Source organism: Cyanistes caeruleus, chromosome 8, assembly GCF_971803275.1.
Source record: "Cyanistes caeruleus chromosome 8, bCyaCae1.hap1.1, whole genome shotgun sequence".
In the NCBI taxonomy this organism is placed as follows: Eukaryota; Metazoa; Chordata; class Aves; order Passeriformes; family Paridae; genus Cyanistes; species Cyanistes caeruleus.
The window spans coordinates 2,999,171-3,021,935 of NC_141708.1; the positions used below are offsets into that span (position 1 = coordinate 2,999,171).

Sequence of the window (22,765 nt, forward strand, 5' to 3'; positions counted from 1 at the left end):
CAGCCACTGCAGCTCTGTGCTCACTCAGGTGACTGCATCAGCTTTGGCATGGACAAGGAGACCCCTGCCCCATTCCCTGCCCTACTTTTAGCTCAGGAAACATCTTCCACGAGGATTTCATGTGCCAAAGCAGAGCTCTCACTCAGTTTTGCTCCTTCTATCCCCTGCCTTGGGCTGTGGATGATGAGCTTTAGGTCCAGCTCCAGCCTGGGCTCATGCTGGGTACACTCACGCCCCTGGAGTCCAGCAGTCTCACATCATGGAAAAACAGAGACTCAGCCAGATAATCCAGTCCCAGGGAATAAACTCAGGTGTCTGGGCAGGTAAAACACAGCCCTTGGTTGGCCTCATTAAGAAAAAGAAAGTTCAAATTGATTCCCAGCTCCTGATCTGAGGTGTAGGGGAGATACCGGGACACGGATCAGCCACACAAACAGAAAGAGGAATTATCAAAACATACCAGCACACATCTTTTGGGGGTTTTTGTGTTAAAAGGGAAAATTATCAAAGCTTTCAGGACTAAAATAATTCAAGGTGAGGAGCAGCCCCTGCACTTCCAGCTGCAAAGATGCTGTTCCACATCCCACTGGAGGGATTTGGCATCAAAGAGTCAGGGCTGGAAAACAGGATGGAAAGAGGAACTGCTCTTGACAGCATCTGCTGGTTCTCATTTAGCAACAATAAACTGTAATTCTGCTTTTAAAAGGCAGCATGTTTCACCTTTGCATTTCACAGGCTTTATTCACTACATTATAAAGTAAATTTCATCTAAACCCCCCTATTTAAACAACATTCTTGGGGCAAAAAAAAAGAAGTGACACCCTTCAATTCCCATTGCTATTGCAAGATATTTCTCCTAAAATGGGGGAGGAAAAATGGGGAAGAAAGAACTCTGTAATGCCCCTGATAGCACAGATCAAATTCTTTTAAGCTGCACACAGAAAACTCTCCTCCCCTGAAAGACTTAATAGCAAAGCTGCAAAGAGTACCTATGTATTAAGGAGTCTTTATTAAATATCCAGAATATGATATGTTTATTCCTTTCCTAGAGTGCATTATCATCAGCACTTGCACAATAATATATCATTTAAATCAATAGCAAAGTTCTCATCGATATCTTTGAAAGCAGCTTATACCCTAATTTACTAAAAGCACTCACCTGCAGAGTGTTTCTGTTATTTATTAGAATTAATTAAATCCTTCTGTATTATGTTAAAATGCACATCTTGTAAGTCCTTGAAGGCCTGGGTGAAAAGAAAAAATAAAGTTTTATGGGCCCAATTTTAGCAGAGATAAATAATGTCAATCAGTCAACAACCTGGTCTGTGAAAACATATATTTCAAAATATTTCATTTTCAAATAGTAAAATGTTCTTCTTGATTTGGTAACATTTTAATCTCCTTTCTTGCAGTACACATACCAAAAAGGGAAAACAAATAAAAATTGCTGTGGTATGACAATTCAAATTTGTTCAGTGAACCAGGAATATTGCTGTCCAATTCTCAGTGTTCAGGAGATGAGCCTGTACTGCAAATGAGGAAATCAGAGTGTTACTGCTGCTAAATATGTGAAAAATAAGGAAAATGCACAATAATAGCAATTCACATATTCATGATGTTTTAAGATTAATTTTACCCCCCAAAAAATCCTTCACGTTTTTTTAAGATTAATTTTATCAAAAAAAACCCTTTGTGGGGTTGAATTTGCAATCCCCTCCTGACATTTCTGCCTTACTGAGTAATTTGGGGCCCGTTCAGGAGAGGCAGAGATCTCAGTCAGTGGTGGGGAGTTTGCAACAGCAAGCAGGGAGGGACGGAACACAAAATCAAACAGGGTGGATTAGAGGGATCCATGAAGGTCAGAGGAAAAGCGGAATCCAAATGCAGCTGAACGACCTAACTGAGCATGAAAACTGGACATTATCAGCATCCTGGTGATAACTTCCCTCTGGAGCTAAAATAAAAAGTGTTATTTAATATTTGTATTACAGTACAGCTCAGCCAAGGTTAGGAAACTATTTTGCTACTTTTGAGTCCTCAGACTTGGAGCTACTTTACATCAGCAATGTTTTTCTTCCACCACCTTCCAAGGCCACTTCTGGTGCCCTTGAAGGATTAGAACTGGCACCACTCTGGGATTTTTTTCATGTGTTGGGTGTATTTTAACTGTGGCAAAAGCTGTTAAAGCCTCCCAAGACCTCCGTGCTCATCCACAGAGCGCGTGGAAAGAGTCTTTGCGTCTGTGACTCGCTAAAGCCCTGCAGAGAGCACAAAGGCAGAGTCGTGGCTGCAGCACCCAGGGGTGCAGGCTTTGTGCTGGGATTAGCTCCCACATGCCAGCCCTGCAATCACAGCCACAGCAGCCACAGGGCCAGGCTCAGCTGCTCTTCCCAATTATTCCCCAGCCCAGACAAGAGCAAACACCGGGACTCCAGGGCTGGACTCAATGCTGAAGTGCAAAACCTGCTCAGCTTCTCTTTTTGGTTTCATTGCTGCCATTTGAAAGATTTTTGGGTGATTTTTTTTTTTTTTAAATATATTTTCTTGAGCCTCACTGGAGTTATTAAACCACCCAGAGTGGGACAAGCAGCTGGACACCGAGCCTGAACTTTTAAACTCAAGAGCTGTGAAATACTAATCCTGGAGAGAGGCAAAATGGATCTGCTCAGGTTTAGGGGGCCAAAATGATCAATCAGCACACAAAGGACTCCTTCCATCCCTAATGTGCTTTTGCTGGGACTAATACATGTAAGAAAAATGGAGTTTTTAACCTTTTCTCCAGAGAATCACTGCTTTTCAGAATTACTCGACGGCAGTGACGGGGATGAAGAGGAAATACTTGTCTGTGGAGAAGATTTAGAGCTTAATCCTTTTGATGGCTTGCCTTACTCCTCCCGTTATTATAGGCTGATGAAAGAGAGAGAAGAGCTTCCAATATGGAAAGAAAAATGCACTTTCATGGAAAGTTTGCTTCATAATCAAATTGTGATTGTGTCAGGAGATGCTAAGACTGGCAAGAGCTCCCAGGTCAGTACAATGGATTTGGTTGGGGGTTTTTTATGTATTTTTAAAACATTTAATGAGGTCTGAATTTCAGAGTCCCTATAGCTATTGTGATCCAGGTATTAAGGCCAGAAGGGGAAATACAGAAGGTGAACAAAAATTAATGCCATTAAATACAGACTTAAAATATATTGAACATTTTAATAACTTCCTTCAAGCACTCAAAAAAAAATGTGCAGTTATTTAGTGTTTTGGTTCTGATTAGTGCAATATCAGGAAAGAAATACAGGGGACTTGTCATAAGATAAAGTGAAAAAAACTCCCAGGGAATGAAGGATTGAAATCAGCAGGGCTGCTTCTCAGGGAGAATTCATGGTCTTTCCCTCCCTTCAGCCAGGAGCAAATGTTTTCTCCAGCAGCACAAAATTACTTCACAAAACTCATGTTAAAAGAAATCACTGAAGCCAGGATTTCAGCTGAGTCTAAGTACACAAACATCAGTCAGGACTATGAAATTCTGCTGTAACAATCTATAACAACTCAGATCTGTTGTCACAGTGAGTAGAAAAGAATTTTCAAGTAAGTGCTATCAGCCAAAATACAATTGTTTATGACTGGGATCAGGAGAAAAAATTCTTGCAGGTAAAGCTGAAGGATAATTACTGTTGCAGGGCATCTCATATATCCTACAGACTTTGATGCTGGACACTTCTAGAGATCACATGTTGAACTAGAGACAACACATCTCTCCCTGAAACATCCTGTGTTCCCATAAAAGTGATCCACACCCAAATAATTTTTGAAGTGCCAAGTTTTACCCCTAGTTATTGGCTGTAATTTACACACAAAACACTTGTGTAATAGTAAACAGTTTGCTAAGAAGTGTTAGCTTTTAAATTGTCCTTTAACAAAGCCAATTCTATTGAACGTTTAATAAGATGTAGTACATTCCTGGCTGGTTTTTAAATATTTCTAGGAATGCATATAACTGTACAGAAGTAAATTATATGTGGCTGTGGCTCTAAACATCTAGGTTTAGATGTTGGTTAAATGAAGGATTTGAAACCTAATACATCCATTAAAATATTATTTCTAATGCAATTTTAATTTCCCGTAACAACAGCACATGGATATTTTCCAGTGTTGGTGTTATGTAAATACATAAATTAGGGAGCTGCCATGTAAGTTCCTGGAGCAGTTCAGATTCAGTTATGTTTGCAGAGTAATTCATCTGAAATTACAGCTATTGGCTGTGGCATTTGCCAGTTTGAAATCCCAGGATAAGTTTTTTTCATGGATATGACTCTGCAGGAGCAGGTTTTCTGCCGAGCCAGGCCTGAACACTCCCGCACCGACCTCGCTGGATCCATCAGCAGTGGATCCATCAGTGCTTGCAGTGACCCTGCTGTCACCTGCTCCCCAGGGGCCTCTCCTGCAGCAAATCCCACCCAACCCGAGTCCAGCTGAGCAATTCCCAGATAAATCCACTCTGAGAATTTAAGAAATTCCAAGTGTTGACACGGGTCACTCCCATGCGCGGTGTAGGCCCTTGGTTCGGCTGTTGCACGCCGCTGGAGAATTCCAGCCGGCTGGAATGGCATTGCCTGCCGAGCACGTGAGGCGCTGATGGCGGTGTTTTGGTGTCCCCAGGTGCCTCAGTGGTGTGCTGAGCACTGCCTGGGCCTGCGGCCCCGCGGGGCCGTGGTGTGCACGCAGGTGCTGCGCCAGGCCGCCGTGGCGCTGGCCCTGCGCGCGGCCGACCAGATGGACGTCAACCTCGGCCACGAGGTCGGCTACTCCGTGCCCTTCGAGAGCTGCTGCACGGCCGAAACCATCCTCAGGTTGGTGCCTTCGGAGGCCTTTGGGCCGAGGGGTGGCTGGAGAAGTTGGCAGCTGACAGCACTTTTTTGCAGAGCTTGCACATGAAAATCAAGACCGCTTTGTCAAGTTTTATCGTGTTTTAAAATCGCAGGGTGCGCTGAGCTGAAAGGGACCCCACAAGGATCATCCAGTCCAGCTGCTGGTCCTGCACAGACACCCCAACAATCCCAGTCTGGGCATCCCTGGGAGCACTGTCCAAGCTCCTGGAACCATTCCCTGGGGAGCCTGGGCCCTTTGAGGAAGAGCCTTTCCAACGTAAACCCCCTGACACAGCTCCAGCCGTGCCCTCAGTCCTGGCCACCACAGAGCACACATCAGTGCCTGAGCCCCTTTTCCCCTCATACAGAAGTATTAGACTGCAATGAACTCTCTCTTCTCCAGAGAATTTATGATTAAACAATAAACACTAAAAGGTTTGAAGTAATTCTGGGGTAATTCATAGCAGAGATTTAAGTGGGCATGGTTACTGTCCCTGCAAACCTTCATTAAGCACCTTGGTAACCTCTTTTTTCTTTTCCTCTACTTTTATTTTTCTATTTTCCAGGAGTGTTCATTACCATAAGAGAACATGGGATAATTTTTTCCAAAGTAAAGTTAAAATTCAAAAGGAACCAAAATACAGGGCTAGCAGAGGGTATATCCAGCAACAAGAGGAAAACAATATCCAGGGGGATTTTTGGGAGATAAGAAAAGCACTTAATGTAGTAAGTACAGGCAGGTGACAGCAGCAACAGGGGGATTCAGCTTTAGAGCCTCCCAGGAAATCATGAGAGTTATTTTTCTCTGGTTCCTTAATATGGGAGGCACAGACTATCACATCTAGACCACAAGATTTTTACTCAGCCACTGTTTTCCAGTGGAGAAGAGGATACTCACCACTTCTGAAAATCAATTTCCACCTCTCTTCCTCTTGCCTGTCCTTTCTCTTTCTGTGGAGAACTCCTTAAACCTCATCCTGCAGCAGAACTTCCTGTGTCTGCTCCTGTTGAGAGGGAGATGAATCCCTTCCTCTTGCACATCAAAACCTGCTTCAAGAACTCCAAGTCCTGTGAGCAGCACAACAAAAATAATATCCTTTAACAAAAGCTGTCAGCAGCAGGGACAGAAGTGAGGAGGGCCTTATGGTATAAATTAATTGCTCATCTTGGTTCTGGCTCTGCCTCAAGTGCACCTTACTTTTCCTCACCCAAAAGGATTTGTTCCTGGCTCAGGAATTGTTTATGGCATGTGATGGAAGATGAACAGATGATTTCAGGGCAGAAGTATTTCTGCTTTTGCCTGGAGCATCCATTTCCACCACTGTGTCACTGAGTCACATCAGGCTTGTAGCTACTTAAGGAGAGATTTAAACATGTAACTGAGGCTGTGATATGTCCACAAAATATTCCCTGTTCTTACCAAGTCTTCTGTCTCAGAACAGAAAGAACCAAGGTGCCCCCAAGACACTGAAAGAATGTCTTAAAATGATAGTCCAAGGAACTTGGTGGAGTTTTGTGTGTCCGTGTTGCAGGTACTGCACGGATGAGATGCTCCAGAGGGAAATGATGTCCACGCCCCTTCTGAACAGCTATGGTGTCATTGTCTTGGACGATGTGCATGAAAGGACTGTGGCAACAGATGCCCTGCTGGGCCTTCTGAAAGATGTCCTGGCAGCCAGAGCAGAGCTGAGGCTGGTGCTCCTCACTGTCCCCCAGATGTGCAGCACCCTGCAGGGCTTCTGCGGCCGCGTCCCCGTGATCCGAGTGCGGGGCAGGCACCGCGCCGAGGCCGTGTTCTCCTGCAGCGCCCACCAGGACCCCTTCTCCGCTGCTCTGAGGCTGCTCCTGGAGATCCACCACACCAAGGAGAAGGGGGACATTGTTGTCTTCCTGGCTTGTGAGCAAGTAAGGCATTTACCTGTTCTCCTTCTGATTTTAATCAGGAAACGTGCGTTTTTATCTGACCTATAAATGTCTTGCTGCCACTAGCTAAGACAGCAGATGTGCCAGCAGGATTTATAATTTCAGGGTTTACCTTTAAAGAAGTCATGGCATACATAACACTGTGGTTTATATGCATAAAGTAGCTGTATAACACATAAATATCATGTAGTTACTATCTGTATTTTCTGTAGGTTTAAAGAAAGGCCACCATCCTTCTGTGTGATGCAAAAAGCTGTAAAAGCAGCATCGAGGGGCACAGGCCACAAGGGCAGGGATTTAATACATTGCAGCCTATCCTGGCACTGGACATCCCACAGTTTGTGTTATCCCTGTTTCATGGGACTGGACACACAGACACGGGTCCAGTCTCCATCAATGTCCACAGGAGTGTTTTTATCTTAAACCTCCCAAGGAGATTTTTCCATTTGGATTCTTCTTCCCAACCAATTGTGTGCACAACAGCAGGAGGACAGTGTCACTCCAGAGGTGTGACAGAAAATCCAGGAATCTGCATGGGCTTGGCCATTCTAAATAGTGACACTCTCTGTAGACAGCAGTGATTCCCTAAATTCACTGCAAGTCCTTTAGAGCTGTCAAAACAATCTGACAATCAAAGAAATATTTCAATATTTGTGGTTATTACAATTATTTTCCTGATAGCGATCCCCAATCTTCCACTGTGTGTCATTAAATCTGCTTTAGAACAACAAACTCACAAGGAAATAATGACTTTTCACAAGCAAAGATAATTTACCATGAACTACCCAGGTGTGTTTGCTGCTTTTCACCGTTAAAAAGGGGACAGATATGAAACACTTTTAATAATCAATTTTAGACCTTATAAATGCCAATTTTACAAATGATAAAGCAATGAATTCTCTGTGTTAGTCCCCATATTTACAATAGATAATGTCACAGAGAAAACACACACTCTTTCCATTTCAAAAGGTTGGGAAGAAAGTTTTAGTTCTGCTTAAAAGGGTTTTTTTGAAAGGTAAATTCCCCACAAAACTAAAATAGGAATTTCTTTCTTGCCAAGAAGAGATAACTCATTTTTCTCCCTCACAATGAACAGAACACTCATTACGAACCAGAACATCCCATGAATTCTTGTTTAACTGTGATTTAAAGTTTCATATTGGTAATGGTTCACTGTTCCCAAGCACTCAGCTGTCTTTTAAACTAAACAAAAATAGGAATTAACCAGGAACATCAGGATTTATGAGCTGCCCCGCTGCCAGCCTTGCTATTAGATGTCATTCTTGTATCTTTATAACAATTTTTATAGAGCACTTTCGACCTATAACTACTGGAAATGTAGTGTCACTCTCAAAGAAAAACTCAGTCTGGCTTCTCAATTTTGCAAAACATTGGCTAATAAAAATGCTTTTAAAAAAAATTCCCTTTCAGACTGAGCAAGCCCATGAATTATTTTTGTGTGCCTTTCAAAAAATCGTGCTGAACAGAAATGTTTTCTTATTAAGCCCCCCCAACAACAAAACACTAAAACAAAAACAAAAAGCTTTTAAAATTCATATCCAATCTCTGGATTTGTAAGTTATTTTTAAGATGATGATCCATCAACACAAGTTAGGGACATTTTATTGACTTTATTAAGTCTTTATAGAGTTTATTAATCATTAGGGGGAAAAAAAAATCAAACTTTTACAATACTTATATATCCTTAAATAAAATAATTAAGGGAAAGTAGGGAGGTTTCTGCATATTTTAATCATTTAAGGTGTTGTAATTAAGAATATAATAATTTCATGAGGAAAAAATGTATTTCTCTCAATTACAGGACATTGAAAAAGCTTATCAGATGATCAGGCAGGAACAATCCAGTTTAAACCCTGATCTTGGAGAACTCATCCCCATCCCTTTATACCCCACCAAACAAGACCTGACTCCCAAAGTAACTCAAGACAAGCAGAAATGCTGCAGAAAATACAGGAGGAAAGTGCTACTCACCACCAGCTCTGGAGAATCTTTGATCTGGACTAAAAACGTGACTTTTGTCATCGATGTTGGTGTGGAGAGAAGAAAGGTCAGTGAAGGGAACCAGAAGCACTTTGTCAAAAATAAACTCTGCAAAAGAGCTTTTTCAGGGCAGGGGAAAGGGAACTGTGCAGCTCAGATTAATGTAAATAGTCTCTAGAGGATCACAGGTTTTTCTCTTCTTTCACAGCATGGGTTCTATGATATTTTAAACATGTAAATTAATAGAATTTAAGTAATTTTCATGGCCATCTCGTGTGAAAACTAAGCACAATATCACTATTACTTCCCAAATTCAATCAGGAATTGGATTTTTGAAGTTTCTAAAGCCAGATGAATGTTTCCAGTTGAAACTGCCACTCATTTGGGCACCAAACCAATGACAGATTATTTGCAAAATACATCTCACCTGAGCTCTGGCCTATCAGTCCTAAATCTCTCTTCAGTATTTTATGCATAAAGCAAAATACAATCACTTCTTAGGCATCTATTGGCAGATCTCCAGGCTTAGGAGATCATCCTCTTCCCTTATTAAATGGCTTAGTAATTGTTCATACAGGGAATCTCTATTTTTTCAAGCTGCTTGTGCTCCCTCCTGGACATGTTCTCCCATCCAAGTACCTCCAAATGCTGCAATTTATCTAATTAATACTTAACCTTTTCCAGTTCATTTGAAGTTTGGCCTCATTTCTTGTTTTCCACCCTGGGAAGGATTAGTGCAGCTGCAAAAAAAAAAAAAAATCTCATTCATTTCTCCAAAACTGATGTCCAAAGGAATGAGTAACTGTGTAGGAACATGAACTGGAGAGCTGCATTACTACAGGTTTTTGTAACTGTCCTGGTTAAAATAAAAATTCCAGAAACAGGCAAAAGAAACAATGCCATACATGTCCTTTCTATAATAAAAGGGAGAATAACCAAAATTGTAGTTAAGTATTCCTAAAATTTTGGAGCAGGGATCATTAACCCAGATTGGCTTTGCAAGTAGTTCAGGGAAAAGCTTGTGAAACACCAGTACCTTTGATTTTCATTGCAAAAATCTGTCATTTTAAAAGGTTTTTAACTGATAATTATAAACTAACTCAGTCTCAAGGCAAGCTAAAAATCAGTCACAGCTTTGTGTGCAAGGAAGGAGAGCCGAAAAGCAGTTTTCAATTAGACCATGCTTATTCCTTAAAGTTATTCCTACAGCTGCAGTTTTCTGGGATGGCAGAAATGAATTTTACTCCCATGGTAACCTGAAGCCCAAAGTACAATTCAACAAATTAAAAATTTTGTGAGTTTAAAATGCAAAGCAATGGGAACAAAACAGATCCAACAGTCCTGATAGCTATCAAATCACCTCTATCAGTGATGCAATTTTTTACCTTTAATTCAATCATTTTGTTTGGTCCTCCTATTTTAGACATCAGTTCACTCTCTGTGGCTCAAATGTCAGCTGAGCACAGAGGGAACAGGAAAAGTTCAGTGCAGAGCAAAATCCCACCTGAACCTTGCAGCTGGGATACATCAGCAATTCACCTGCAGGAGAAGAACATTTTGCCCTGCACTGAAGGATATTTTATCTTTTTTTTAATGAAAATCCTGCTTAAAGAAGATAGAGTTGAAGATGACAGGAGCTGCCTTACCCAGGCACTTTTATGTCTTGCTGGACATTACAGACTCGTGGCCAGAGCAGTGAGTGAATCAGCTCCTCAGCTTAATCAAAATAAAGCATAATTAAGCAAAATATAAAACATGGCATTATATATCTCTAATACAGCCCTCATCTCCTGTAATTTCAGTATTAAGACAAAAATCTGGAGTTAAGACAAAAATCTGGAGTTAGGGAACAAAATGCTATCAGAAAATGTTGGGATTCTGTCATTGGAAGAAATAAATAATCTTTTTTGATGTTTCTCTTGATGACACCATTTTCTGCTTTAGTAAGGTACATTTCTTCAGGAAAAAAAAAAGACATTTATCTCAGAGCACACTTAGAGTGACAGCAAAACATCTGTCAGCTTGTCAGGGTGCTCTCCTTTCCAAGCTGCTGAGAAAAATAGAAATGAAAACTGTTGCTATCCTTTTTGTAAAATGAACTAGAGAGAAATTCAGTACAGACCATTCATATTTTTGCAGCCCTTGTGTACTTATCTGATGTTTGATATCTCTTTCATTTAAAGGTGTACAATCCTAGAATCAGAGCAGACTCTGTTCTAACCCAGCCTATCAGCCAAAGTCAAGCAGAGGTGCATAAACAAATTCTGGGCATGTCTCCATCAGGTAGAAATATTAGCTCAAAATTTAAATCCATTAGCTCAAATTATTAATACAATCAACGTGGCAACACGAGGAGGAAGCATTTTTAAAAAGGGTAATTCTCCTGAATTGTCTTCCAGGGAAAATCTTCTGCTTGTATCCTGAAGAATTTACATACAAGGAAATGAAGCCACAAATTCCAGCTAAAGTTCAGGAATCCAACCTCACCAGCTTGGTCCTGTTCCTGAAGAGGATGGACATAGCAGGCTTTGCACACTGTGACTTCATCAGCAGCCCAGGTAAGAGGATGCACCAATTTGTCATATTTTATTATTATTTTAGAAGTTATTTCCAGGTTAATTTTGCCCTGTCACTCACAGGATTGCTTTTTTATTTAAGGACTTGTAATAATATCACCCTGCTTTTCCTATTTACCTGCTACAGCAGTGCTCAATAGCACTTAGAAAAAAAGACTATAAAGTATCTGAATGGAATTGGAATGTTAAAAAAAATAAAAATCAATATTCCAAGTATCTTCTCATCTAGCTCACATATTATTTTCCTGCAACCCACAAAGAAAATTTGTGCCCTGTTGTACAAGGCGTTGTACAGATATCCAACAAAATAGATTCCTTTAATCAAAAGTTTACAACCCAAATAAAGCACTGTTGTTACCTGGGGGATGTGAGTGGAGGAAATGAGCTTCCTCCTTATCCTCCAGCATCTCCCACCTCCAATTTACAATGGGCTGTTCCTTAAGGACAATATTCCTTATAAAATAAACCCAAATACACTTTCAATACTGGGCAGGGAAGACACTGAATTCTGAGGTAAGAGTGTGAAGGAAGTTGCCTTTTTTTTTCCCCCAACTTCATAATTTAGGGTTTTATCTATAAAAGAATATTTTCCTCTGTTCTGGCTTATCACAAAACCCAAGTGTCGCTGCAGATTCTGCTGTTGCTTTGAAGCTCATTAAAGTGGGGGAAATAGCCCTGATTTCATTGGTTTGGGGATTGCTGCCTTCACTCGTGATTATTTTCCAGTGCAAACAGGAAAAATTTATATTATCCAGCCTTTCCTTGTGCACAAACACAAAATTGGAACGACCTTTTCTGTGTTGTTCACTGTAATTAATCAGTAATAAAGTGTTAATTCTCACTGTCGGATGGTGCAATAGAGGTTAAGTGAAATTTTTAAGAAGAATTTATTTTACTTTTCCCTTGTGTGTCTGTTTAGCAGAAATATGCCTAAAAGAAATAGGAAAAAACCATGGCCAGTCTGATGGTAATGAGTTCAAAACCAATGAGAATTGGAGTATTTTGGCCTTGTGAATGGCATCTCCTGTGCTAAACGCACAAAATCTGCATGGAAAATGCTTATGGAGTCCAGTTTGCTCCCACTCAAATTTAAAATGTATTTTACTATTAAAAAAATACATGGTAAAACATATCAGTGTTTTTCCTGGATATGAAGAAAGTTAGTCTTGAACTGTAGAAGGAAGTAGTAAAATTATATGAGGGAAAGCATTTGGCATTTTTGGATTTAAAGGCACAATGGGGACAGCATTTAGAGAGAATGAAATGCTAGAGGCACATAAGGGTTTCACAGATGCAGGAACTCTAAGGTTTAGCTGTATTTTTGGATAATGCAGCTGAAGAAAGAATTGTCCTGATGTGTAAAAAATTATAAAGGCATCTGATGAGTGAATGAAATGGCTTTACTTGGATGGACATTAAATATGACAAAACTTTTGCTGACTGGATCAAGAGTGTCAGGTGCAGGTATTGAATAGTGTTAGGAATCACTGAACAGTGGGAGGAATGTTGGATGAACTGCCTGAACAAAGGAAAAATCCCAAAAACACTTCAGGGGTGCCCTGAAAGGAGAGGAGAAAGTCTGCACCATTTCCTTGTCTGCTTCCTGTCTTCCACAATGAAACATTTGAGACAGAAATTTCATGATCCAGCACAGCTTTCCCTTGACCCAGGACACATCACACATCAGCTTTCTTCCCACTTTGGAGCAGGCAGGGAACTTTTTCCTACCAGCACTTGGACTGATCCCTACACAATCCCCCAGAGAGGAGTGTGAAGCTCCCACAGTCAGAACACAGAGTTTGAAATGCCTGCTGTGAAATTCTCTGAAAGAAACTGAAACACCAAAGGGAGAAATTTGTCAGGGGACTTGCGTCAGATCAACTGACAGAACTCAAAACACATCAGGCTTTCAAGCACACAAACACAAGAATGGTTTGGGCTGGAAGGGACTTTAGAGATCATCCAGTTCTGCCATGGCCTTGACTATTCTATGGTTCTTCACCTCCTTCCTTTGAGTAAAAGGAGTAAAACCATTGCAGCATTTCCTGCGTGCCACAGGCTTTCCTCTGCACTGTTTTTCTCCAACAAACATGCTCAGCTTGTCTTTGCAGTTGAAACAGAGGAAGGCTTTAAGGGTTTTTAGGGGTTAGGTGAATTTCTCCTAAACAAAATCAAGTTTTCACTGAGTAAGACACAGGCATGAGCTGGTGAACAAACAAATCAAAAGGAGACCAAAATTCATAGCAAGAAGTACTTCTCAATCTGTTTTCTACACATGGAGAACATGCAGCAGATAAGAAACAAAAATTACATCAGTAAAACATTTCATTTCTGCTCAGCAACAACGTGCACAAGGGATTTTTTTTCTTTTTTTCTGCTGCTCTTTGAGGAGAAATAAAAGCCTGGATTAAGTCTGACTCATTACTGCATTATGAAAGCCACAAACATGTCAGGCTTACAGCTGCTGCATTTAATTCATGCCATAATCGAGAGGAGCAAATGCAGCAGAGCTTGTTCCCCTTTCTGGAATTCATGAGCCAGAGGAAAACGAATCTGGCACTGCAGCTCCAAAGTGCATTAGTGGGATTCCTGTGCCCCTAGAGCAGGGATGTGGTTACATTTTCATCAGTTAATCAGATAGATCTTTGCTGGGGTTTATAATGGGACAAAAGAATTCCAGTGCTATAGATTGCAGCAACATCGAGTACTTTTGTAAATCACTGGAAAATCCTTATTTAAACTAAGTAAATCATTATAAAGATGAAGCCATGTAAAATTTCTCTGTGGAATCAAGGGGAAAGCATTTGCAGATTCTGCATTCATCCAGAATTTCCCTAAACAATTTTCAGATTAAAGGATGTGTTGACAGTCATGACATTTGAGAGCTATGCTTTTACAACCCCCTGGAGAATATATTCCTAGAAAATTCAGAATAACAACAGTTGTATAAATTTGTATAATTTCAAATTGTTTCAGAAAAATAAATCGTTGGCTTATCTTCACTGGAGACTATCAAAGACAGAAACTCAATGCACAATGTAAGGTCTGTCAACAGACATCACTTCAGGGCAGATTTATTACCTTAAATTTACTTGTTAATTCTCTGATGTTTTAAATTCTGGGTTTCATCAATTAAATGATGTGTGCAGACATTATTCAGTATATTCTGTCAGGATGGGGTGGGTCAGGCCCTGGCCTGACAGTCTCTGCTGGCAGAAAAGCACAGCAGGGACCATCACCAGCCACACTGGAGGAATGATGAAGCAGCTGAGGGGAACAGAAAGACTGCAAAGTATGAGTTTGGGAAAGGAATTTTTAATGATTAACTATCATTTCCAAATAATAGTTATAGAACTGGTGGCTTCAGAGCAAAACAGACACATAAAAAATCCTGACTCAGAAGGTACAGGGGGAAAAAGAAAATCAGAAGGAAACCTGCACAGAGAAACTTGTGCTTGCAGAAGAAAAGCCTTGGCATAATTTGAGGAAAACTTGGCAAAGTCTCCTCCATCTTTTCAGTTTGCTGTCCAAGGAGCAATGTTAGAAACCAGCAACAGCAAACACCATTCCCCAGGACTGTTCTCCCTGCAGTAATTACTTTGGCAGCTCTTTCTGCTGTTCAGCCCAAGAGAACCTGCAAAACCTGTGGTGTGCCAGGCAGAGCATCAGCTCTTTAAAGACAACATCCCTTCACCTGACACCCATGGCAGCTCTTTTTAAGTTATTCCCATGAAGGAAAATATCTATCAAAAAAAGGTATTTTACATACTCAGCATTTGCAGAGCAGGAGACCAGAATACAGGAGCTGTGGATCTCCCAGAGAAGCACAAAAGAGCAGTTAAATGAACTATAAAAAATAATGAAATTTAAGTTTTATTCTTATCCCTAATATCCACTTACTACAGAACTCTCACCAAATCCCTAAATCACTTGCTTCCTAATGCAACAAGAATAATACTTTTGAAGGTATTTGCTCTCACCTTGCTAGCATTTCAGCCATATGGGATGTGGTTCTGAAGACTACATGTGTACCTGCCTTTGGAGACTCAATTTACTCTGTTCACATCAAAGTTACAAAAATATGAAACCAAGAATATAATTTTAAGTAGCTTGGAACTCTCAGATAAACTATTCCAGTGCTAACAATAACATTAAGTTATATATTTGCTTTACTAAGCCTAAGAAGGATCAAAAGCAGGATCTGCATTTACATAGAACTGGTCAGATTTCTTGAAACAAATCCAGAGCAACCCAGACTTGAGCAGCCAAAGAACACAGAGCAGGGAAAGAAAATATTGGATTAGGAAATACCTTTTAAAATTCCAGGGATGTGGCAGCTTCTTGTTGAAAGTACAGGACACATGTTGAGGGGTTTTTTGAACTTTGCTCCTGTGAAAGCAGCAGTGGAGTCACAAACCCTCGTGGTTCACACCTCAAGGCAGCAGTGGCTGGTACTGGCAAGAAGCCCTAAAAAGCTCTACTCTGGTTTTTATTTCTCTTTTTTATCATTCCTTCACCTGCTCTAATCCACCTTTACTTTCTTGTCCTTTCTAGAGCAATAAAACTCCAGGAATCTTTTTTTTTTTCTTTTTTTTTTCAGAACACTCATAGCAAGACAGGGAAGTAATTTGTGCTTATAAATCTCAAGACAACTAACTCTAGGGCATAAAAATGCAAATTACTGATGCTATCAGAGGGTTGAAATTGGCTGCCATATAACCATGTATTTTGTGAGCCCTAGCACAAACTACTTTGTTGACTTCTGGAAAATAGCTTTCCAGGATCTCCTAGTAATTACTACACATCTGAATGACCCTATTACTCTCACTGTATTTTCAATCACTGATTTTTATTTCCTGTCACTGACTCGTATTCATCATCAGCTGCTACTTCTCATTTCTTTAAAACTCCTAAGTATTTCCTTCTCAGATGCTTCAGCTTTTGCAAGGGCTCATCATTTATCCCATTAAACCCCACATTTCTTATAACAAATATCCTTTCTAGATAGAATTGTACAGGCAGAGGAAAGAACTCTGAGACTGAAGTGAAGCAGGTCCACAGTTTTAAAAAGAATTTACAGGTTCCTAAGAGAATTTGTCTGAAAACTGGGTGTTTTAAACTTAACTGAAGTCACATGAGCAGATTTAGATGCTAGAGAAGTTCTGGAAAAGCTCATGTAAGGGGAATTAATAAATTATTTTTCCCCTTCAGACATAACAGAACGAGTTTAAAAACAACAGATGCTTGTTTGCTTCCTATTTTACTTTCTCCTTGACTCTAAGTAGTTAATTCAGAGAGATGGCAATAAACAGTTCACTACCAATGAAGTCAAAACCTGATTTCAAGATTTTCTTGTGGGGAAAATGTGGCTAAATGTGACCTAGCAGCTAATTACAGCCTTGCTTTGCTTTTAGTCTTGCTGATGCCATACACACTCCCACTCTTGATGAACACAAGAACTTATTCCTAGCCATCTACTAATGAAGATCCAAGTGCAAATGCACCCCCTGCCTGTGTGGGCAGCTGTGGTTGTGGTCTGGTTATTTTATTTAGGGATTTTTTCCCAGTAATAAATGGACTGACAGCAGCCCACAGAAGCTGACAAATGGCCAGTGCAGCTTCCCAGGGCTGGGGATGAGGCCAAGTCCTGCTGCAGTGGAATGTCTGCTACCAGCTTCAAGGGGACTGGAATTTAACTTGTTATCCATAAAACTGAGAAAATATCAAGCAGATCCTTAGGCTGGAGTAAGGAGAAAGTTGCTGCAGTGGTTGGAGAGCAGTTGTGAATATAAATGAACTGGTACCCATGAAAGATATTGATCATTCAATATAATCTGGAACAGAAATCTACCTTGGAAAAGAGCTGGGAGGAAAGAACCTTAAAGAACCTTCACACTTCAGGAGTTCCCAAATTTCCACCTGTGTCTTTCGTGCTCTGGTGACAATTTTTTGGAGTGTAGGCCTGACAGCTTCAACTTGTTCCCTCTCTCTCAACCCCCAGAACTGGAGCCACATAAAGCTCTTCTCTGCTTTTTTGACCTCCTTTTATCACCATCAGATTTCCTGCAGACCTGCTCAAGTTCTAATTTTAAGTGTTGATTTGCTTAATCCTGTCCTCTCAGGACATTTTCCTATATTCCCTCATTATTTTTGCTGCCTCACTGTTCTCACTTCTACCTGTGGAGGTTGTGAGGAAGTTATAACCCACCCTAAGAGAAAAGTGAACATTGAATTTTGTGGAGTGAGAAAGTACAGCCAATTGCTAGGGAGACATTTTCTTTTAACACATTCTCATTTTTCTTCTGGTATCATGAGAACCTATGTAAAAAAAGTATAATAATTAAAAAGGCAATGAAGAGAACTCCAAATACCTGCAAGAATAACAATGATAACTTCTGTAAATATCAGAATATCTCCTCTGATTAAAAAAGATCTTTCCTAGACCTGTTCTGTATCTCAGCACCCCTCAAATGTGAACACCCCTCTTAAAAAAGAATGAACACAAAAAAGCCCACCTGAAAACTGCCAATAATGGAAGCAGTTTTGGCAGAGTCTAGGGGCTAACACATGATTGAGGATTGTGTCTGGGCTTTTGTCAAAAATTGTTCTGACATAAAAAGTATGAACAAAATGATTTGCAGCTCTACAATTTTTACCTCTTATTTTCTTCCTCCAGAATTTTCTCAGCCTTTCACTCACCCATTACTTTTTGTTCTTAATCACTGTCAAATTAAAGAAATATCATTTTCCCACAGCTGAAATATTATAATGAGAATTCAGCCATTCATTCCTGTGCAGCCACTCTCAAGAACTGGATTTCTCTTCCCTTTTCCTCAGCTCCTGAAAGCCTGATGCAGGCTTTGGAAGATCTGGATTATCTGGCAGCACTGGACAATGATGGAAACCTCTCTGAATTTGGGATTATTATGTCAGAATTCCCCCTGGATCCTCAGCTGTCCAAGTCACTGCTGGCTTCATGTGAATTTGAGTGTGTGGATGAGATGCTCACCATTGCAGCCATGGTCACAGGTACTCCAGGATCACTGCAGGCCTTGTGCACAAAAGCAATTTTTTTTTAATTCTCATCCTGCTTATTTCAAGTAAATTAATATATTTGGCTGTTCAAGTCCTAACTGTAAGGATACAATGAAAGCTAAATAAAGGATTCCCACAGAGAATCCAATTTCCAGGCTTCAGCTGCCCATTGGCTGCCTCCCTTTTGTCAGAAACATCCCTTCAAAATCAAACTTTCTTGTATTAACCTACATTTTTTACAGATTGGTGCAGCAAAATAAGGAAAGTTCTAATTATAAAACAACACTGAACTGTTTACCTACAAAGAATTACTTTTTGATCTTGTCTCTCTACTTCAAATATTTTATAGAACTGACATAACCTTGAAGTCCTGGGCAGCAAACACATAAACCACAGGATATCAAGCTGTATGAGTTGTTCTCCTTGTAGGACAACTTTTTATGCCCAAACTGGGTTGATTTTTAACTTGTGATAGTTGTTGGTTTTTTTTTAAGTATATATAACAAATGTAAATGATTGAGCATAGTCACAATTCAATTTTAGAAAAGCTCAACCATCTCAAAAGACACAAAAGTAAAATGCACTGGAAAGCACAAACTTCACCACAGAAGAGCAAATTAAAGCATTAAAAGATACCTTTTTATAATAAAGAAACCATTTGTTGGATTCTGGCTAAATTAGGTTGTGACATTAGGAAGCTTTTTTGGCATCAGCCTGGGAGAAAGCTGCTCTTTTTTGTTTGCAACACACATTAACCAAACAAGACTGGAAGGACACCCACAAAAATAAACCTTTAGTGAACGCAGCAGGTTCAGTTCTTCAGCACCGATCCAACAGAGGGGGTTAAAGGCAACCAAGGAAAGAAAAACCCAAAAACACCAGTGGGGTTTTGTGCATGCACCTCTGTGTTTTCATCACTGTTTTTTTCCTCAGCTCCCAGCTGCTTCCTGCACGCCCCTCCTGGCACAGAGGAGATCGCTCGCAGCCGCTGGCGCCGCTTCTCCCACCCTGCAGGAGACCACTGCACCCTCATCAGCGTCTTCAACGCCTTCAAGGCAGCCACTGCCAACCCCACACAGCCAGGCAAGTGGGCCCGAGCCAAAATCAAGCACTCTGGGATCTGTTTGGAAAAAAACACACCTAAAAATCTGGTGATTCCTTCTAGAATTGCTGATATGTAGGGAGAAATCTATGGGAGTAGCTATTGCTGATGAATATTAATTAACTAATTAATTCAAAGTGTCCTAGGACAGCGTCTCTTACCCAACAGGGATCCATAACCACTATTCCAACAGTCCTTTGAAGTGGCACTGTGCAAAATCAGAATGATGGTTCCTCCTGTAGAAGCACAAAATCCAAGTTTGGGATGAATAAAAGCTGTTGAGGAAGGCCTCGAATCCCCCAACAGCCCAACAATTCTGGTGGGTTTTTGATAGCTGTGAGCTGAAAGGAAAATTTAAGGGGGAAATGGAAAGTAGTAAAGTCTACATTTGCAGGAACACAAATAAAAACCAGGGGACTGCAGAGCAGCAGAAGCTCATCACTGCATTTTCCCGTGCTCAAGCATCCTGCTCCGGTTCATTTAGCCTGAATCCAGTGCTCAGACAGCAGAGGGATAAATTTGCACACATTGAGTAAAAACTTAAGACAGGAAATCAGGATTGTTTCCTGTTCAGTCATGTGGAATGCTGAAGGGAGCTCCAGGAGAACCAGTACTTTACCTGAATGCAGGATCAGCACCAGCACTATAGGTGTGATTTCAACTCCGTATCCTGGCCTGAAAAATACAATCGCTACTCATTCTCTGGGAAGTTTTACTCATAACACAGTAAAGAAGGGATTTGATTCAGGAAGAAATAGCTGCAATTCTATAAAACTAAGTGAGGATATCAAGAATTGCCCACTTACTTTGTGAGCTGAGCCTAAGCTGTCTGTATGGCTCACTACCAGAATTTTGGATATTTTCTGCAGCAGCACAAGAGCATTTATTTCACAGAGAGCAGCACCTCTGTGGATTGAACCCATCAGTGAGATTTTGCTTTAAGCCAAAACACTGTTTTTTCCTCCACAGACTTCAGCACTGAGAAATGGTGCCGTGAGTATTTCCTGAGCTGCTCTGCTCTGAGCATGGCAGAGATGATCAGAGCCGAGCTGGTGGAGATCATGAAGCGCATTGAACTTCCCATTTCAGAACCAGACTTCGGATCAGAAGAAAATCTACTAAGCATTAAGAAAGCTCTTTTATCTGGTTACTTCATGCATGTAAGGAAAAGCACTGTGGTTTCATTTTCCTGCACTGTTCAATTATCTGGAATGCTTTCAGAAAACTTAAGTTCATTAGTGAAATCTCTTGATCACCAGAAAGGATAAAAAACTTTTTTTTTCCCATTGTATCAAACACTTCTGCCCATTTCAGTCTTTTCTCTGGGGTTCATCTCTGATTGCATGGAGTTCACACTCTCCACAGCAATAAGAAAACTGACATTATGCTTTTCACTCAAAGAACTCTTCCACCTCAAAAAAACTCTTGAATGTGCAATATTCTTTCAGGAATTTTTTCCTTTTTGAAGGTGAAAATTGCCTGGAAATAGAGAAATGACTTGGATATATTTAGGTGTGCATAACAGACAGCTTTTCTCATCTCAGGAAGGCACTCAAACTGTAATTGTAAATGTAAACTAGATTGATTTACTCCCACTTGAGTCCCCAGGCTTTCCTTCACATCCCCGTGCTCCATCTCAACACAAAAATGTCCTCTCCCAACTGCACATTCCATGGCCCGACAGATTGTATTTAAAAGTCTATGAAAAGTGTATCTGCTAAAGAATAAACATTTATATGTTCTCACACAGACCCTTCAAAACCAAACTCAGAATACTTTTGGACTTATTTGCTGCAGCTCCCTTTAGAATACAGAACATTTTAAGTTTCATTTCAGGGTATTCAGTCACAAACTTTCCCACACAAACTTGGGAAGAGGTTCCAGTTGAAAGTATCTGAAGGGAAGTTTAATTTCTGGTTTAAAACTAATAAACACTGATTAATTAAATAATGGATACCTCTCCTCATTGTTTTGTTTTTTTTTTAGGTTGCTCGTGATGTGGATGGCTCAGGGAACTATTTAATGTTAACCCACAAACAAGTGGCCCAGCTCCACCCCTTCTCATCCTACTACAACAGCAGGAGGATTCCAGAGTGGGTTTTATTCCACGAGTTCAGCATCTCAGAGGGCAATGCCATCAGAGTTGTCTCTGAGATCTCCCCCCATCTGTAAGTGAACTGGGATGCAACTGCTCCTTCACTCCTAAATCCACAAAAGCATCACTTTGGGAGGATAAAACAATAAAAAGGGAAGATCTGTGGTCTCAGACACTCACTGCTCTCAGCAGTTGCCAGTGTAAGTGTAAGCAATTGAAAAAGCCCCCATTATGAGCTGCAAAAGTTTCTCACAAAGTGGAATATACAGGAAAACAAAAAATCAAGAGTTAACAGAGCAGTGTACTCACACATGAATCCAGCTGGAAAGGTCTTTGTTCCCTGAAAACCTGTTTTCCAGCAAATCCTTTTCTTAACATTTTTTTCTGTTCCCAGACAGCTGAACCATGGACTGCTTATGGATTCAGGGAGAGATCAGAGTCTTCCTTCTGCAAAAATCTCTTTACACAAAGAATATACATTTCACTCTCCCACTCTCCCGGCTTTTCTATTTCCCATATTCATAGGAGATTTTTTTTTCATAATGTTATTGAACCACTCTGTTCTAAAGCAGGGAAATTTAATGCAAACATTGGGAACTGCATTGCACATCAAGTGCAGGCTGAGGATTTCCAGTGCAAGGCTACAGAAGGCACAAACTCCTACTACATCTTGCAGAGAATCTTGGATTCTTGCAGAATTTTGGGCTGAGATATCAACTTCGTAGCTTCTTTTAGATCTGCCTGGAAATAATTATTCAAATATTTGAAAATTCTATTAAAAATTAATAACATTTTGTGTGATTTCCTCCCCAGATTTGCAGAGCTGGTACCTCAGTATTATTTCAGCAATCTTCCTCCAAGTGAAAGCAAGGATATTCTGCAGGAAATGATCGATCACTTGGCACCTGTTACAGCCAAAAAGGAGGAACAGAAAATTGCCAATGACAGCAAAGAAAATGAGGAATTTCCCCAAAATCCCACTGAGCAGAGATGTGTTATTCAGTGAATTTAGAATGAACCATCACATATTGGACAACAATAAATAAAAGCAATATATCCAAAATACATCCCTGCTTTAACCCATGTCATTATTTTAAACTTTTGACATAAATGTATTTAACAGAGGAAATAAAGAAAAAGCACTTTTCTCAACAAAAGGAGTTGCATGCGT

At 40.4% G+C, this 22,765-nt stretch overlaps 1 protein-coding gene across 1 annotated transcript; it reads left to right on the forward strand.

Annotated features, from left to right (window-relative positions):
• Window positions 1-1,968: 1,968 nt before the first annotated feature.
• Window positions 1,969-22,751, forward strand: DHX32 (DEAH-box helicase 32 (putative)). Its single transcript, XM_023930024.2, has 11 exons — window positions 1,969-3,027; window positions 4,654-4,844; window positions 6,395-6,767; window positions 8,608-8,853; window positions 10,970-11,069; window positions 11,186-11,344; window positions 18,200-18,391; window positions 19,331-19,480; window positions 20,469-20,659; window positions 21,486-21,667; window positions 22,408-22,751. The coding sequence occupies exons 1-11, from the start codon at window positions 2,758-2,760 to the stop codon at window positions 22,598-22,600; spliced, it is 2,247 nt and encodes a 748-aa protein (XP_023785792.2). The 5' UTR covers window positions 1,969-2,757; the 3' UTR covers window positions 22,601-22,751.
• The last annotated feature ends 14 nt before the right edge of the window (window positions 22,752-22,765 follow it).

Coding starts and splice junctions, on each gene's coding strand:
- DHX32 (XM_023930024.2), top strand. CDS start 2,758: ATGGAGTTTTTAACCTTTTCTCCAGAGAATCACTGCTTTTCAGAATTA. Junction 18,392..19,330: donor CATTGCAGCCATGGTCACAG/GTACTCCAGGAT, acceptor TTTTTTCCTCAG/CTCCCAGCTGCTTCCTGCAC. Junction 21,668..22,407: donor TCTGAGATCTCCCCCCATCT/GTAAGTGAACTG, acceptor TTTCCTCCCCAG/ATTTGCAGAGCTGGTACCTC.